The following is a 16,057-nucleotide window of genomic DNA, read 5'->3' as shown; positions in this document are numbered from 1 at the left end:
TCTGACTCAACACAGGGGCACCCCTGGGCTGTGAGCTCATCCACTCTGACTCAACACAGGGGCACCCCTGGGCTGTGAGCTGGGAGCTCAGCCCCCTACTGTTCATGAAGTAAGCCAAATTCTACTTTGTGACAATATCTTTGTAGGATACATTGATAAGCCTAGGCCACGAACACAATTATTGAAGTGAATAAATGACATTGACTACACAGTGTCGGGATGATGTTAATTTACAATGTGTGTTTACATGTTTACTAGGAATGTCGCTTTTATCTATCATTGTTTTGCCTGTGTGTCGTTAGTAGTTGGTGATTGGCTGGCAAGATTGTGTCAGCCAATCACTGACTCGACAGAGGTGCAACGACAGAAAACCAGGAAGTGTAGCAACAGGATTAGAAGTAGCAACAGTCTACTGTTTTCATTTCGTCCGGAAAGTCAACTGAGAAGAAACGAGAGGAGAGTCTAACTTTGCACAAGATTTGACTTAATACAGGGATATCTAGGTTAGGTTATTATGGCAACTGTAAAACTTAAATACTTAAAATGGATTAGTTCATTGGTCATTGTACTTGTCTCCATTATTATTGCCATTGGACAAGGTCAGTAGCCTCTACTTTTCTTGTGGGCTAAATAAAAAAATCATTATATTTATGAATACTTGATGAAACCCAACGTTTCAGAGCGATGTGATTTGTGCTTGTGGGATCTTGTGGTCAACAGCGCCCTCTTGTGGTAGGTTTGATTTGTGCTTGGGATCTTGTGGTCAACAGCGCCCTCATGTGGTGGGTTTGCGTCCCTTCTTGTGTAACAGGACTGCTCGACCTAGAGATGCCGGCTCCTTTACCGAGTGCGTTTGGCCTCCTGTCTGTCGGCGGAATGGCACTCCTTTGGCGGGATATAAGCTCCAAGGTGAAGGGAGAGAACCGGACATTCAGCAGTTTGCTGAGTCAGTATTTCGCGGTGAAGTTTGTGGGCTGGCTGGGTAAGCGACAAAGGCGGAAACTAGAAGCCGACACGCTGAACGTACGGCAAGTCCAAGAGGACACCCTGCTGAGGCGCCTGCGCAAGAACGCAGACACCTGTTATGGAAAGCAATACGATTTCAACTCAATTAAAGGTAAACCAAAAATAAACTCCACTGTGTGAAGAAGCATGGATACTACTCACAAGTCCCAACACTTTGACATTGCTTAACAGTATGATTCACACAAGTACATGACAGCAGTGTAAAAATAGTCCCAACAATGTTTATTTTTACACTATATAGTCTACTGTAGCCTACCTGGCATATTGAAGACAACTGTTGAATAATGTTTTTCATTGTTACGTGTTGTTTTTCAGATAGTGAGGCTTTTCGCAGTCGGCACCCCCTGACTACATATGAGCACTACCGTGAGCTGGTGAGGCGTGTGGCTGCAGGGGAAGAGAAGGTCATCATCGCTGAGAGGCCCCTGATCCTGGCCATGACCTCTGGCACGTCAGGGGCCAGCGCCATGCTACTGAGCACCAAAGACACCAACACTGAGTTCTTCCTACAGGTCAGTCTGACAGGGGCCTCTGGTATTTGTCACAATTACTACTACTTCTCTTATTGGCACCCTATTACAATTTTCAAGAAATGTTTTATTGTTGCCTGTGAAATAGCAGTGGGAGTCATAATTGGGTCGTCCAGCCAGTCCTCTGGTGTCCATCTTAAATCCACCGACACAGCTTCCTTCTTTCCTCCTCTCTTCCCTGGAGTAACCACTGATCTCACATGCCTGGATGGGTGAAAGTCAAAGTGGAATCCTTGCTTTCGCCTATCCAAACAGTGTGAGTCAGTGACTGTACCTCAAGGGAGGCAGGAAGGGATGCCTTTATAAAGTATTCACCAGTGCATTGATGTGCGTGTGTGAGAGGAAATGGAGAAAAACCAGCCTCCCTGATGACCTTAACCTATATAAAAAAACTTTTTTCACGACGACTGCCAGTGGCCCCTGGCCTGAGCTAGATCACTCTTCCTGCTAGAACTGGTGAATTGATGATTCACTTGCTTAGTCAAATGCGTTGATTGTAAGTCGCTTTGGAATAAGGCGTCTGCTAAATGCCCAAAACGTAAATGTAATTTACGTAATGTGTGCGTTGGTACTTAACTTGCCGTTATTTGTGTCTGTATGGTTTTTGTCCGAACCCAGGGTGTGGCTGTGGGTCTGGACGCCCTGCGCCAGGCCTTCCCTGCCAGCGGAGGCCTCCAGCGCACCACCAAGCTCTTCTACACGCCCACCCTCCGCCTGTCAGAGGCGGGCATCCCCATCGGGCCCAACTCCTCCACCCCGGCCTCCTCCTCACGCCACCTGCTCAACCTCTACACCACCCCGGCTCCAGCCTTCCAGGTGTGGGCAGGACCATGACGGGGACGTGAAGTCATCTCAAAGAACATCCCATATTTGAAATTGAGAATACTAAAATATGATGCAGAATTATTTAAGCGTTATGGAACGAGAAGCCGTGGTATATCGTGGATATCGGCACAGCTAGCTGGGTGGTTAGGCACGAGGCGATATACCACGGCTTCAAGTTCCATAGTGCTTTTATACAACGGTTACCACATTTATCTATCAATATTTCACAAAAGAACGACCAGAAAAACTTTAAATTAATGTATTTTAATGGACCTATGTTTTATTGTAAGTGTATTCATCCGCTGAACAGTTGTTTAGTGGTTGCTAAGCAACGGTAAGAATGTAACTTCGATAACGGTAACAAACGTAAACGAGTAATATGAAAAGATGCGTCAACATTCCATTTAGCCGTGCGTATGTCATGGATATCAGCACGGCTGGAACGCAAACTGACCAATAAAGACAATGGACCGGATCTATCCATTGTATACAATTATGTATTGCGCACCAAAGACTCATTTCTTATCTGACTCCTGTGCTGTATAGTCACAGGTTATACAGTGTCAGAGTGATGTAGTCAGGTAAAACAAAACTAAGTACGGTAAGTAAGTCAGTAAAAAGCTGATGTGTAGTCCATTTCACTGAGCTGTATCGCTATGGAGACGATGCTCCTGTAGAAACGTCATCAACGAAGTGTATATGGCATCGTCATGTGTGTCGTCGAACACACTGGTGCACTTTAATTAACATAAGTAAGTAATGTTTATTTATATAGCACATTTTACAACGACAAAAACAGCCGCCCCAAAGTGCTTAACAGAAAACACTAGTAAAAGAGAAACAACAGATAAAAATACACTAAAAACAAGGTGCAATCCAAAATACAAGTGCAGAAATAAAAGTACAAAAAGTGCAGTGTCGGGAGGCAGGCTCACCTCAGGTCAAAGGCCAGGGAGAATGTTTTAAAAGCCTCGATGCTGCTGGGAGGATCTGACGTGGAATGTGCTATTTTATGACCGTGCCAATCTTACCTTCCAGGTACCCAGTGAGAAAGACGCCCTCTACCTGCACCTCCTCTTCGCCCTCAAAGACCCGAGCGTGGGCACGCTGGAATCCAACTTCGCCTCCACTGTCTTCTACGCCTTCAGTGCCCTGCAGGTACAGTAAGAATAGGAATAATAACTTTTATTTGTATAGCGCTGCTTTTCCTGCAAAACGTTGCAACAGACTACATGGAATTGGGATTACGTAAAAGTAATCAGATTATATGACTCTTTTCTTAAGTAATGAGTAATAGTATCTAATTAGTGTGCTTGTGAAGCAACAGGCTACTGTTGTTTGTCATACTTCATTCAGTTGTATTTTCTTCTACCTGGTACGCAGAATCACAGTATGGTCTGCTGGGTTTTTATCATTGCGTTGATTAAGCACAAATCCATCTCTATGGGATCCCTGTAGGTCAATATTTTCTGTTCTTGATCTACTTCCCATATGTGAGGTGCTCCTGACACTTCTGCTTAAGTCAACAATTAAGCCAGATATGGTGCATTTGTACTTTGGATCGAATCATCTACAGGAGTCAGGGGTGGTGGTGGTCTAGTCTAGTGGATAGTGAGTTGGACTGGTGATCGGAAGGTTGTGAAGCCCCTTAGCCCTCAGTTACTCCAGGGGGAATGTCCCTGTAATTAGTCGTTCTTACTTGTAAGTCGCTTTGGATTAAAAGCGTCAAAAATGTATATATATATATATATATATAAAAAAAAAAAAATCTGAGCAACAAGCACCATAGCAAGAATGGACTCCTACATGACCGTGTCTTAGTCATTATGTAACCAATAAAATAGATAAATAGTTTATTAGCCACACGACCAAAGCCGGTGGAATTGGTTCTCGGTACAGCATATGATGATGCACCGTTGCGTCTGCTCCTCAGGACCGCTGGGAGGAGCTGGTGGCGGACGTGGAGCTGGGCCGGGTGAGCCCTGCGCTGTCCCTGGAGCCCGGGGTGCGGGCCAGCCTGGAGGCCCTGATGAAGCCAGACCCGGGGAGAGCCGCCCTGCTCCGGGCCCAGTTCCAGGAGGGCTTCCTGGGCATCGCCAGGCGCCTCTGGCCCCAGCTCAACCTGGTGCTGACTGTGGACTCTGGCTCCAACCAGATCTACGGGGAGATGCTGAGGGAACACTACTGCAAAGGAGTGCCCTTCTACTCGCCCTTCTACGCTGCTACTGAGGGTAAGAAGCAGGAGTCCACCACCACGTTACCTTTCAGCATTTTGAATGCCATGACTGTACTTCCTGTATATTTGTGCCAGTACATTTTTCATTTTCTACACATTTCCTGCCTGTGGGTGCGTTTGGTCTCTCTGGTTGCGGTCGTGTCGGTCGGTGTCTCCGTTTGTGTGTGTGTGTCTCTGTGTCTCCGTTGTATTGGTCTGTGTGTCACACACCCACATGTTAACACTCGTTAACACTAAAAGAGCCGCCTCGACCCCCTCTTTACAATGCTCAAGCTGCTTTTTACACACAACGACCACTAGTTGGCCGCTTGTAAATTAGTCTGCTTCCTCCACAGAAAAACGGCAAAATAGCTTTATACTAGCTTAACCTGATGTGATTTTGAAAATGTAAGGATACTGGGTGGTAGAACGCACATATCTAGGAAAAGTCATGAAAGGAGGGTCCTGAAATTTGATAGAGTGCAAAGATATAACATTTTTCCTTACTCACAGGGGTCAAATGATTGATCTAGTGTTAACCTCCTCTGGGGCCCCTGCAGGTCTGATCGGGGTGAACCTGTGGCCCAGGGAGGAGCGGCGGCGCTACCTGCTGTGTCCTCGCTCCATGTTCTGTGAGTTCCTGCCTGAAGCCAGTCTGGACCAGGAGCAGCCGGACACCCTCCTCATGGAGCAGGTGCAGGAAGGACAGAGCTACGAGCTGGTCGTCACCAACGCGGCCGGACTCCTCAGGTTTAAAAAACACTCCAACGTTCTAAACAGAGCCAGGATTCTTTTCTGACCAGGAACATACAAAAAAATCTATTATCTATATCTATCTATCTTTTTTGGCAGATATCGTATTGGAGACATTGTGAAAGTGGTTGGGTTCCACAATCAGTGTCCTGTTGTAGAATTTCAATACAGGTGAATATTCAATATTCTCTGAATTCTGAGTATTCTGTGGTAACTCTTTTGTGAATATGTGGGGAGGGAATTGGTGTTTTTTGTTTTGTTTTTCTAATGTATAGTCTGTGTGTCTGTGTGTCTGTGTCTGTGTCTGTGTGTGTGTGTGTGTGTGTGTGTGTGTGTGTCTGTGGCTGTGTCTGTGGCTGTGTGTGTGTGTCTGTGTGTCTGTGTGTCTGTGTGTGTGTGTGTGTGTGTGTGTCTGTGTGTCTGTGTCTGTGTCTGTGTCTGTGTGTCTGTGTCTGTGTCTGTGTCTGTGTGTCTGTGTGTCTGTGTGTGTGTGTGTGTGTGTGTGTTATATCTTCTACCCCTTATGTCCAGACGGGGTCAGATGCTGAGCGTGCGTGGGGAGAAGGTTTCAGAGGTGGTGTTTCTGGGGGCTCTGAAGAAGGCCTTGGGCCTGTGGCCGGGGGCTCAGCTGGTCGACTACTGCTGCGCTGAGAGCGGCATTCTGGGTAAGGTTCTCCAGTCCACTCCTGATTGGATGGTTATGTCATTAGAGGCTGTCCAGTGTGTGGTCTCCATTATTGAAGATAATCTAGTACCTACCTGTTACCTTCCCGTCTTAGGACACTTATTGTATCATGGGAACATCTGTTTTATGTGTGATATGAAAACTCAACGTATGGCTTTTTATTCGAATGTATTTATTCCATCATGGGGGAGATATCATGGTGGTGGTTTGTCATGCAGAAGTGGTTTGTTGTTGACTGTGTCTCATAAAATGGCCGTTGATGTTGTGCTGTGGCGCAGGAGGTAGAGCCGCCATCTAATGATCGCAAGGTCGGCAGATCGGCGGTTCGAGCCCCGGCTGGCCACATGTCGAAGTGTCCTTGGGCAAGACACTGAACCCCCAAATTGCTCCCAGTGAGCGGGCCGGCGCCTTGCATGGTAGCTTGCCGCCATTGGTGTGTGAATGTGTGTGTGAATGGGTGAATGAGAGGCCGTTGTGAAGCGCTTTGGATAAAGGCGCTATATAAGTGCAGTCCATTTACCAAGTGGTTTGTTGTTGACTGTGTCTCATAAAAATGGCCGTCGATGTTGATGTTGATGTTGCTCTCCAGGAGACTCGTCAGGCGGCTCTGATCCTCACTACCAGGTGTTTGTGGAGCTGAAGGGAGTGAGGAACCTCACAGAGGAGCAGCGCTACAAGGTAAGCAGACCCAGTCAGTACTGTGGTGGGAGGAGTTTCCAAACGGCGCTTTAGCAGTGTGAAGTCATATCAGCTCATGTCTAAAGAGAGCCCTTTTTCTCCATATTTACATACATCCAAACTAACCCATGATTAGAATGAATAACCGCCTTGTACTGATCCCACTTAGACGCAATCGGGAGAGCTGGTGCAGCAGTGAATTGGCTGCGATTAAAAAAAACATGGTGTTGCATTTTTGTAAAAGTAACCAAAGAGTTGCTATGGGACTGCTCTCCAGGGTTCCCACGGGTCCTTGAAATCCTTGAAAGTTTGTGAATTTGAGAAAAAGAAATCAAGGTCTTAAAAGTTTTTGAAAATAGACATGGGTCATTGAAAGTGCTTGAATTCCCTCTCTCTCTCTCTCTCTCTCTCTCTCTCTCTCTCTCTCTCTCTCTCTCTCTCTCTCTCTCTCTCTCTCTCTCTCTCTCTCTCTCTCTCTCTCTCTCTCTCTCAAAAAGGCAAGAGACCATCTAGTGTTCACACATTCGAGCCTCTCTTTTTAATTGTTGTCTGTGAGCGGATAGTTCCTATTATATAAATTCTCACCTAGATCTGTCTCAAACTATGCCATGTTGGGTCCTTGAATTTGAGGGAATTGAGTCTTGAAAGTCCTTAAAAGGTGCTTCAATTTGATGTTTCAGAAGGTGTGGGAACCCTGGCTCTTAAAAGTGTCATTTTTATGTTTGAATTACAGGGAAATAGCAGCATAAGGTTACTCTCTGTGGTATTCATCTTTCCGTTTGCTCGGAGCAGTCCTAGAGAAAGTGTCAGTGCTGCTGAAACGTAGCGTTTATTCTAGCTTAATTGTCTCTTTATTACTGTTACCAATGCTTTGCATACCCTGTACCCTGGGGACAGCCAATTCATGTCAATTCATGTCAACAACTCCGGATTGCGTTTTAGAATCTCTGTCCCTACTTCTAACACCCTTTCTCTTTCTTTCACTCACCCACCCACTCTCTCTCTCTTTGTCACTAACCCCCACTAGCCACCCATAAGTCCAACCTCAAGTTTAGGGGGGGGGGGGGGGGGGTGCTTTTGCTGTCGCAGCCCCTGACCTCTGGAACAGCATCCCCATGTCCATCAAATTTGCCCCCTCCATCCAGTCCTTTAAATCTAAGCTCAAAACTCACTTGTATCCCTTAGCGTTCCCTGACTCACTCTGACTCCTGCCTTGTTTGTTTTGATGTGTTGTTCTGTTCCTCTGTTGGTTGTTTATTTTCTGTTTATTTACACTTTTACTGTAAAGCACTTTGGTTGACAAGTGTCATGTTTAAATGTGCTATGTAAATACATTTGATTGATTGATTGATTGATAGCTGGACCAGTGTCTCCAGGAGGACTCGGCTGTCTACAAGTCCTTCCGCTACAAGGGCAGCATCGGACCAATGAGAGTGCAGCTGTTGGCCGAGGGCGCGTTCAAGGAACTACGCAAACAGATGATGGTCTTCTCCAACACCTCGTCCAACACCTTCAAGATGCACCGCGTGCTGCGCAGGAAGGAGTACGCCGACTTCCTGTTGGGAAAGACCATTTCCTGAACGCCTGCAGCAAAGCTTTGTGGGTACAAACTGTACCCCTGGCAGAGAAGCACTGTGACCATGGGGAGGGTCAGTTATCTTTGCAGTAATCTAATCTTGCGATCATGGACACCATCTGTGTTGGACATACATTCCAACCGGTTGCCGTGTCAACAATCTACAACCAACTCTCTCTACTGAACGTTATCTGAACGTTATCTCTGCACTTATGAAATTACTTTCCATCCTTTCAAGTAACGTACAATTGATTCTGTATCCGCAGGCCTGTTTTATTTAGCAGGACCTTATTTAGACGGAGACAGTTTACTTGCCAAACCTCACATCTGATGTTTATGTAAAGCTTTTTAGTTTCTTAAACCACAATAGATATCACCACATTGGCACCTGGCCAACTGTTTAGATCTGGTGTCTTTACCACTCCTTATTTTTTATAAAATACTTGAAATCATCTAGGTTGGAATCAAGGTTCGGGTGATTTGCAAATAAAAGTGCAATGAATCTGTGGAACGTACTACAGGGGAATCTTGAGGTGAGATTCAAAACTACACATTGTTATGGGAGAAGGGTTTGTGCAATGGGAGCCTGATGGATGTTGACCATGTATTGGCTGAGATTTGCGTAGCTGCGTTGACTAGAGAGAATATCCTGCCGCCGCCCTCTCCTTAGTGCTGTGAAAAACTGTTGTGCTGTGAAAAACACGTCTGTTTTTCCTGCACTGCGCCTAATCCTGCGATTCCCCGTTGCTGACCTTATGCGAGCGATTAGGTGCATACAAGTGCTTGACCACAGAATCCATGGACTCTGCACACATTGTAATATGAACCCCGCTCAAAACAAACCAGGCTTTAAAGTGGAGAGCTACTTCTTCTACCACCAGTAGAGGGTGCCAGCGCCCAATGTTGAAGTAGATAGCGGCCAAGGCCATAGCAGAAACCCTTGGTTGGCCTGGAGTGGTGGTGCACATTGTGCTGATGTCTATCTTTAGACTAGCAAGAACACAGGATTCGGAATCAACTCATCCTGGTCCACGATTGGTTGAATCATTGTTAGGAGCAGGTGTCCCTGGTTCCCTACGAATCCTAAAGTGAGCAAATCTAAGAATGTTGTCTTGTTGAATGTAGAAGTAATACTATGTCATTGATCCATCATTCCAGATGACTTCACATGTTTCAGGACCTTAATGAAGTGCACTGGTTTGTTACTGTATATCTTCCTCTCCTGGCGTCCTCTGTGTTCAAAGTGGGCTAATATTTTTAGTAACGTCCCATTTCGGAGATTTGACACTGCTCGCGCTCTATTTTCGCTTCTTGCTGTGATTAGAAAAACTATGAGAAGAAGATGACGACAGCTAAATTTACCTCATCACGATACACCACCACACTCTGTCTGGTGACTTCAGATTCCTGAAGAAAAAAAAATGAAGCCGTATTTGAAGCTGTAAAACTGCAGTGGAAAGTGGACACTGTGTGAGTAGATGATTCATTGCAAAGATCTTTTTTTCATGTATATTTTCAGTTTTCAACTGGAACACACAGTACGTGCGCAGTACGTGGGCACATCCATTGAAACTTGATGCGTAAAGGGAAATAAAAATCCTGTTACCTATCTGCACACTGTTGTGTGGTGATCTGATTTCCAAAGAGATAACCTGAGAGTGTGCCGTTTATTTCATTGTGAGCAGATATGGCCCTGAAAGAGTTGTTGTTGCCTTGCCTACCCACATAGAAGTGCAAAGTCATTTGAAGGAAGACAGATGTCTTTGTAATGTGTTGAATGTATTTTCGGTCATTCTAAAGATGGCTGACCTCTTCATGTCCAATCCTTAGGAGGAGTGTGTATCGGTAAGTCATGCAGGCTTTACAAGTTCACTTTTTGAACACTGTCCAGGATGGAAAGGAAAGCGTAGTGTTGTGTTCTCTACCTCTTAAGATTCATGGAACGTTCAGAAACCGTCCCTTTCACGTCAAAGCTTATTCAGTTCAGACACGACTGGATTATAGCATTTCTGACCTACTATATACTATACATGCAAAAGACGTCACAGTACCAAGAGATGTGTGTGTCACATACGACAGAAGATTATCAGTGACATCAGATAAAGAAGTATGTATTTATATGTATGCAGCCTTTCGTGCACAGAGGATTTAAACACACACACACACACATGACCACACATGCGCGCGCACACACACACACACACACACACACACACATCTGCTCGGCACATCTGCTGTGATTCCTGGGTTATTCCACACACACACACACACACACACACACACACACACACACACACACACAGGGTATATTTGAGAATGGTGGCCTGATTTTCTCAATGGCTTCTCAAAGAGGCTCCAGTTGAAATGAATAGATCTGAATGAATGAAAGGAATATAGATGCCACATGCCAAGGGTCAAAATTATTCAGAATATGTCTGATATATGACTCAATCAGCACTGCTCAAGGTTAGGAGTGCACTCTCTCACTCTCTCGCCTTCAGCAATCTGACACTGATCCTTTCTTCACCCCTGAGAAAGGCTAGTGAGCCGAAGCGTCGTCGAGATGAATTAATGTTACATGAACGAGAGACGTGTTGAGTTTTATTCCGTTCAGCACCTTTTTAATACTGACCCTTGTGTGTCACTGGCTAAGTGAACTGGGTCTTCCATAGAACTCCAACCCCAGTTAACAGTACAACACTGACAAGAGCCAAATAACAAAACGTCCCCTATGATTGAGGTACCATATGGTACAGTACGTACCGTGGCTGTCAACTGTCCTCTGGGATCAGTTTCAAACCGCAGAACAAATAGCCTCGTAAACAATGGACTGAAAATGTGCTGATATCAGTCTCTTGTTTCTCTGCCCCGTCGACTTCTCTGTTTCACTTGATGGGCTTCGGGTCAAAGACCGTCACCACTGACCCAGAGCAGGTTGAAACGAAGCATTATGGGAAATGGATTTGGGCAATTATTGAATATTTCCACCTAAAGCCAAGGGGTCTATTTCACCCTGTAGCATTAGGCTTAGATGTAGATGGAAAAGGAGGGCATCGACAGTGCCCTGCATAAGTGATGGGACAGAAGCATTTTCTCTTCTTTCTGCTCCAACCGAAAGTACACGATTACTATGACGTTAAAGGAGAGATTCTCAGCTTTTGATTTGTGTATTTGTGTACATATTGGTTACACCATTCAACAATGACACCACTTTGTATACGGTACATAGTCGTGCACATTTCAAGGTACCCTAAACTGATGGGACACTACTTTAATGGGGTATAACAAATGGTGACGTATTCTGGTGACGGCTGTTTCGGCTGGTGACGTATTCTACAGATGGTAGTCTCTGACACACACCTATCACCTGAAGAGGTGTCTGATCTGTGGGACAGTTTCTTAATTATGGTGAGCAATCTTCAGTCTTCCTTCATCTACCAGCCCGTTTTGCGATTGCTGAGTTCACCACAGTGCTTTTGTTTATTTTCAACGATTAGTTTTGGTCATGTTCCAGAAAAAATCTTCTGACTTTTCAGCCAAATAATGGCTTCCTTTGAGTTCCATTGACACCTAACTAATCCTCATGTTAACAGAGACACCATTAGCAAACTCCAACGGCAAATCCAAAGCCTAGAATCAATACTACACATCGACAGCCTGTACAAATGATGTGACCGAACACACCTGACTCACCAGACAAACCTGTCATGTCAACTGTCAATTAGCTACCCTAAAATACGAGAGACCATGCATGAAACGTGTTGTAATCTCTGAATGCTGAAACCAATATGTACTCAAATACCATCAAATAAAAGAGGAGAATCTCTACGCTAACCCCCAATATTAACTTTTTGATTTAGAACAAAACAAGGAAAGAAAGCTTCACTGTCCCATTACGAATGCAGGGCACTGTATAATGGATTTACCTCTTTATTTGTGACAAGCGGAGACAGATGCACTACAAGCAGACGGGACAATGAACCCCCATTAAAAATTGATTGCTGTGAATAGCCAAGAGGGGTTGAATGGTATCCAAGAGGAGAAACATTACTCTTTCTCTCCGACTGCTTGCTTCCTCTTTTACTTTCACTGTATTTCCCCTCCTAATATCTCTCTCCTCCTCCCTTCTTCCATTTACAGTATCTCTCAGACTGTATTTCTCTCATTCTCTCAACCCCTCCCCTTCCCACTCTTTCTCCCCCCCTTTAACATATCTCACTTCTCACTTACCTTCTCTTTAAGTAGTATCTCCATTGCTCTCTGTCTCTCATCTCTTCTTTCCCTCCTCTCTTCTTCCTTATCTCACTCTTTCCATCTGTATATTCACTGCTTGCTTTCTCTTCCCTTGTCAGTATCTCATTCCAGTGCTTTTTTCTTGCTGCGAGGGGTGAAGACTGCTCCATCCATCACTCAGCGTTATGCCCTCTCTCTCTCCCTCCCCTCTCTCTCTCTCCCCCCCTCCCCCCTCCTCTCTCTCTCCCCCCCTCTCTCTCTCCCCCCCCCCTCCCCCCCTCCTCTCTCTCTCTCCCCCCCTCCTCTCTCTCTCTCCCCCCCTCTCTCTCTCTCTCCCCCCATCCTCTCTCTCTCTCTCTCCCCCCATCCTCTCTCTCTCTCCCCCCCCCCCCCCTCTCTCTCTGTCTGTCTACAGCCTCCCTGCTCCCTTTCACTACTCAGCCCATCTGTCTGACATGAGCCGGTGTTGCGCTCAGCCTCCCCAGTGTCTGACTCAACCCAGCTCTATGTGTAAAGCCACAGGAGGGGCCGGGCTGAACATATTGGGGATGGTTAGATACTATTCTTATCTAAGCTTAAAGTGATAAGCTTTTGTTTACCTTGTATTTAAACACAAGTCAAACAAAATGTCTTTGGAAATTCAAAAGGAGTTAACTCCTTTTCCGTATCCTTATGATATCAGATTCTGAAATAATAACCTCATCACTGTTTTTCGGGAATTGTTCTTGTTTTGTTAATCCATTCACACACAAAAATAAGATGCTAGGAGTTGTTTACTGTTTGGAAGAAATTAATGCGCTTTCTAGCCGCTAAGCTGTTTGGTAGCCTACATGGATCGGAGTGAATTAAGATCTGCGGTTGGTTAGTGTTGCGTGTTTAGCTTAAAGTCTCCAAAGTCTGTTGATCCTTTTAAGCCTTTCCTAGCAGCTTTCATTCAGCTTTCATTCAGACCTTTAATTTTAAAAGGACAGGGGTGGGTCATTGTCTTACAGGGAAGGAAAACACTGCAATCAGGCATGTAGAAACAATGTATTGTAGAAATGTCAAGTTTGGTCTATATTCCTCAATAGTCCAGCCCAGAAACACATTTAAGGACTTGAATGTTAGAAACCTTGACTGAACATATTGATCATCTCATTTTGGGAACAATACATCTCTTGGATTGGTGGTTCTATGCATTGGTATACAACAACTATACAATAATAGCTATACATTCAACATAATATTGTAAAAACACAACAACAGAACACAATAAACATCCATAAGGCAGTTATTAGAGTTATTATAGGTTTTAATAGAAATAAACACACACTGTGCATTTTACCATGCTTTATCTGACCCCCAAAATGTCTCTAAATGCAGTTTAATTGCTATGAAAATTACAATCCAGAGCACAGTATTGTCGAATACAATGACATAGAATACAACAGCCGTTTGTTGATCTCTGTGGTAATCCAATCTTTCCCCAAAGCAGCAGACATGTAGACACAACCCTTCATGTTGATAGTAGAAGTACAGGGTGGAAGAGTACTGTCAACAGTTCGGCTCCTGACAGATTTTCCCTCTCTTTCTCTCTCAGTACTCTTTCTCTCCGACGGCTGCTTCCTCCTTTACTTTCACTGTATTTCCTAGCCCTCTTTCCCTCCTAACAACTCTCTCCTTCCTTCTGTGTTTACAGTATCTCTCTGTTGTTCTCTCTGACTATATTATCTTGGTCTCTCAATCCCCCCCCCCCTCCCCACTCTCTCTCTCTCTCTCTCTCTCTCTCTCTCTCTCTCTCTCTCTCTCTCTCTCTCCATCCCCCAGAAGAGAACAGGTTTCCATCGAGAACGCATGGGAGGGAAACCTAAGAATCCTATTGGCTCATCCGCCACAGGACTGGATGAAAGAGGGAGTGGAGAGAGAAAGGGAGAGAAAGCGAGAGTAGAGAGAGAGAGAGAGAGAGAGAGAGAGAGAGAGTAGGGGGGGTGGGGGGGGGGGGGTGAGGCAGAGTGAGAAAGCTTAAGAAGATGTAACTGTTCTGCCTGCCATACTGAAGCATCTTTGGCAGGAAGGAAAGAGGGTGCGAAGAGGGGCAGAGCCACACACAGAGAGAGAGAGAGAGAGAGCGAGAGAGAGAGAGGGAAAGAAAGAAAGAAAGAAAGAAAGAGACAAAGCCTGTTGTCTAGGTGGATTCTCTTTCCTATGAAGCCCGTTTGGATTTAGAGGAACACTCGCAGCCTCTGGACTGATCTTTTTAAGACGGAGTGACCAAGCTGCACCTGACGCACCTGAGTAGGCAGATCTCTACTGGACCTCTAGAACACCTGAACAATCCACTTTGGATCACTTTGGACCTAACCGTTGATCTCCCCCTCCCTTTTCCCCTCCACTCCCCCACTACCACCTATTGACCTGGACGACCTCCCTATCGATTGATTGAGTTGCATTGCTTCTCCCTTTCTTAGACCAGTTGAGGTTGGTACCACCATACTGGCTAGTCTGCATGGATAAAGCTGGCGTCTTTTAGATGTGCTTCCCCCCTCTTGCTGCCGAACTGCCCCCCCTGTACCCCCCCCACCCCGTGCCCCCTCAGGGTCCTCCGCGGACCCCCCAGCGTTTGGGATGGTGTGATTCTAGCGGAGCTGTCGCTGATCACAGACCAGGGCCAAGATGCCGGTGATGAAAGGGCTTCTGGCCCCCCAGAACACCTTTCTGGACACCATCGCCACCCGCTTCGATGGCACCCGTGAGTATACATACTGTCATCTTATACTTGTTGTGTTGTGGACTGAATGTTTGTTTGTGTGTGATACTACTACCGAGAGAGACGAGGCATAAGAATTTCATTGTATTAATACATATGACAATAAACTTGAACTTGAGTTTGTATATGCTGTATGTATATGTACTGTATATACTGTACTGTGTAGTACTGTAGTGGTAGCAAGGGAGAAGTATACCGATACATAACATGCTGATTTAGACGACCGTTTATTCGTAGGAAAATACCAAAATACCAAACGGTTTAGTTTGAAGTCATATCATTATTGACGACCCACAAATAGAGAGAAAGTGTACACGTGTTAATGAAGAGAATACAGCACCATAGTGTGTTTGGACAGGTCTTTTCTTTTCCTAATGAATACTGAATACTTGATTTGGACTTGTATCTGTGTGCAGATCTTTTATTGTTGAGGCATCAACAACAAAATCTGTTTCTGTGTGTGTGTGTGTGTGTGTGTGTGTGCATGTGTGTGCGTGTGTGTGTGTGCATGTGTGTGCATGTGTGTGCGCATGCACAACGTGCGTGCTTACGTACGTATCTTCTATTCTACTACAATGCTTCTTGAAGAATATTACTTATAGAAGCTTCGTGCGCTTAAGCTCTGTGTTGGCTGTAAAAGGCTGTTTTACTCCAATGTTTACAAACAACAGTAATGTCAACAAACACTGTATAGCTTAAAAATATCTTTCAAACTCCCACGTTGATGTCACACAGCATGTCCTTGCATCCAGAGTAACGTCTATGAATTTGAGAGGTAACATTTCTCCAA

At 45.1% G+C, this 16,057-nt stretch overlaps 2 protein-coding genes across 2 annotated transcripts in view; both read left to right on the top strand.

Annotated features, from left to right (window-relative positions):
- The first annotated feature begins 493 nt into the window (after window positions 1-493).
- ghdc (GH3 domain containing) lies at window positions 494-9,841 on the top strand. The gene is made up of 11 exons (XM_080542227.1): window positions 494-599; window positions 812-1,117; window positions 1,342-1,538; window positions 2,175-2,372; window positions 3,420-3,539; window positions 4,315-4,612; window positions 5,157-5,346; window positions 5,449-5,520; window positions 5,881-6,014; window positions 6,624-6,712; window positions 8,071-9,841. The coding sequence occupies exons 1-11, from the start codon at window positions 515-517 to the stop codon at window positions 8,290-8,292; spliced, it is 1,911 nt and encodes a 636-aa protein (XP_080398353.1). The 5' UTR covers window positions 494-514; the 3' UTR covers window positions 8,293-9,841.
- A 5,332-nt stretch (window positions 9,842-15,173) lies between these two features.
- LOC308167508 (voltage-gated delayed rectifier potassium channel KCNH4-like) overlaps window positions 15,174-16,057 on the top strand; it is a gene marked incomplete at both ends in the record, with an annotated part of 65,250 nt that continues 64,366 nt past the window's right edge. The window contains one exon of the mRNA XM_080541925.1: window positions 15,174-15,249. Coding sequence (XP_080398051.1) covers window positions 15,174-15,249 — 76 coding nt within the window. The remainder of the gene's footprint in view (window positions 15,250-16,057) is intronic.

Source organism: Nansenia antarctica (genome assembly GCF_963989245.1).
Source record: "Nansenia antarctica genome assembly, chromosome: 11".
Classification (NCBI taxonomy): domain Eukaryota; kingdom Metazoa; phylum Chordata; class Actinopteri; order Argentiniformes; family Microstomatidae; genus Nansenia; species Nansenia antarctica.
Note: the sequence above shows the minus strand (reverse complement) of the source record. Positions and strands in the feature narration are given on the sequence as shown.

Coding starts and splice junctions, on each gene's coding strand:
- ghdc (XM_080542227.1), top strand. CDS start 515: ATGGCAACTGTAAAACTTAAATACTTAAAATGGATTAGTTCATTGGTC. Junction 600..811: donor TATTATTGCCATTGGACAAG/GTCAGTAGCCTC, acceptor CTTGTGTAACAG/GACTGCTCGACCTAGAGATG. Junction 1,539..2,174: donor ACACTGAGTTCTTCCTACAG/GTCAGTCTGACA, acceptor GTCCGAACCCAG/GGTGTGGCTGTGGGTCTGGA.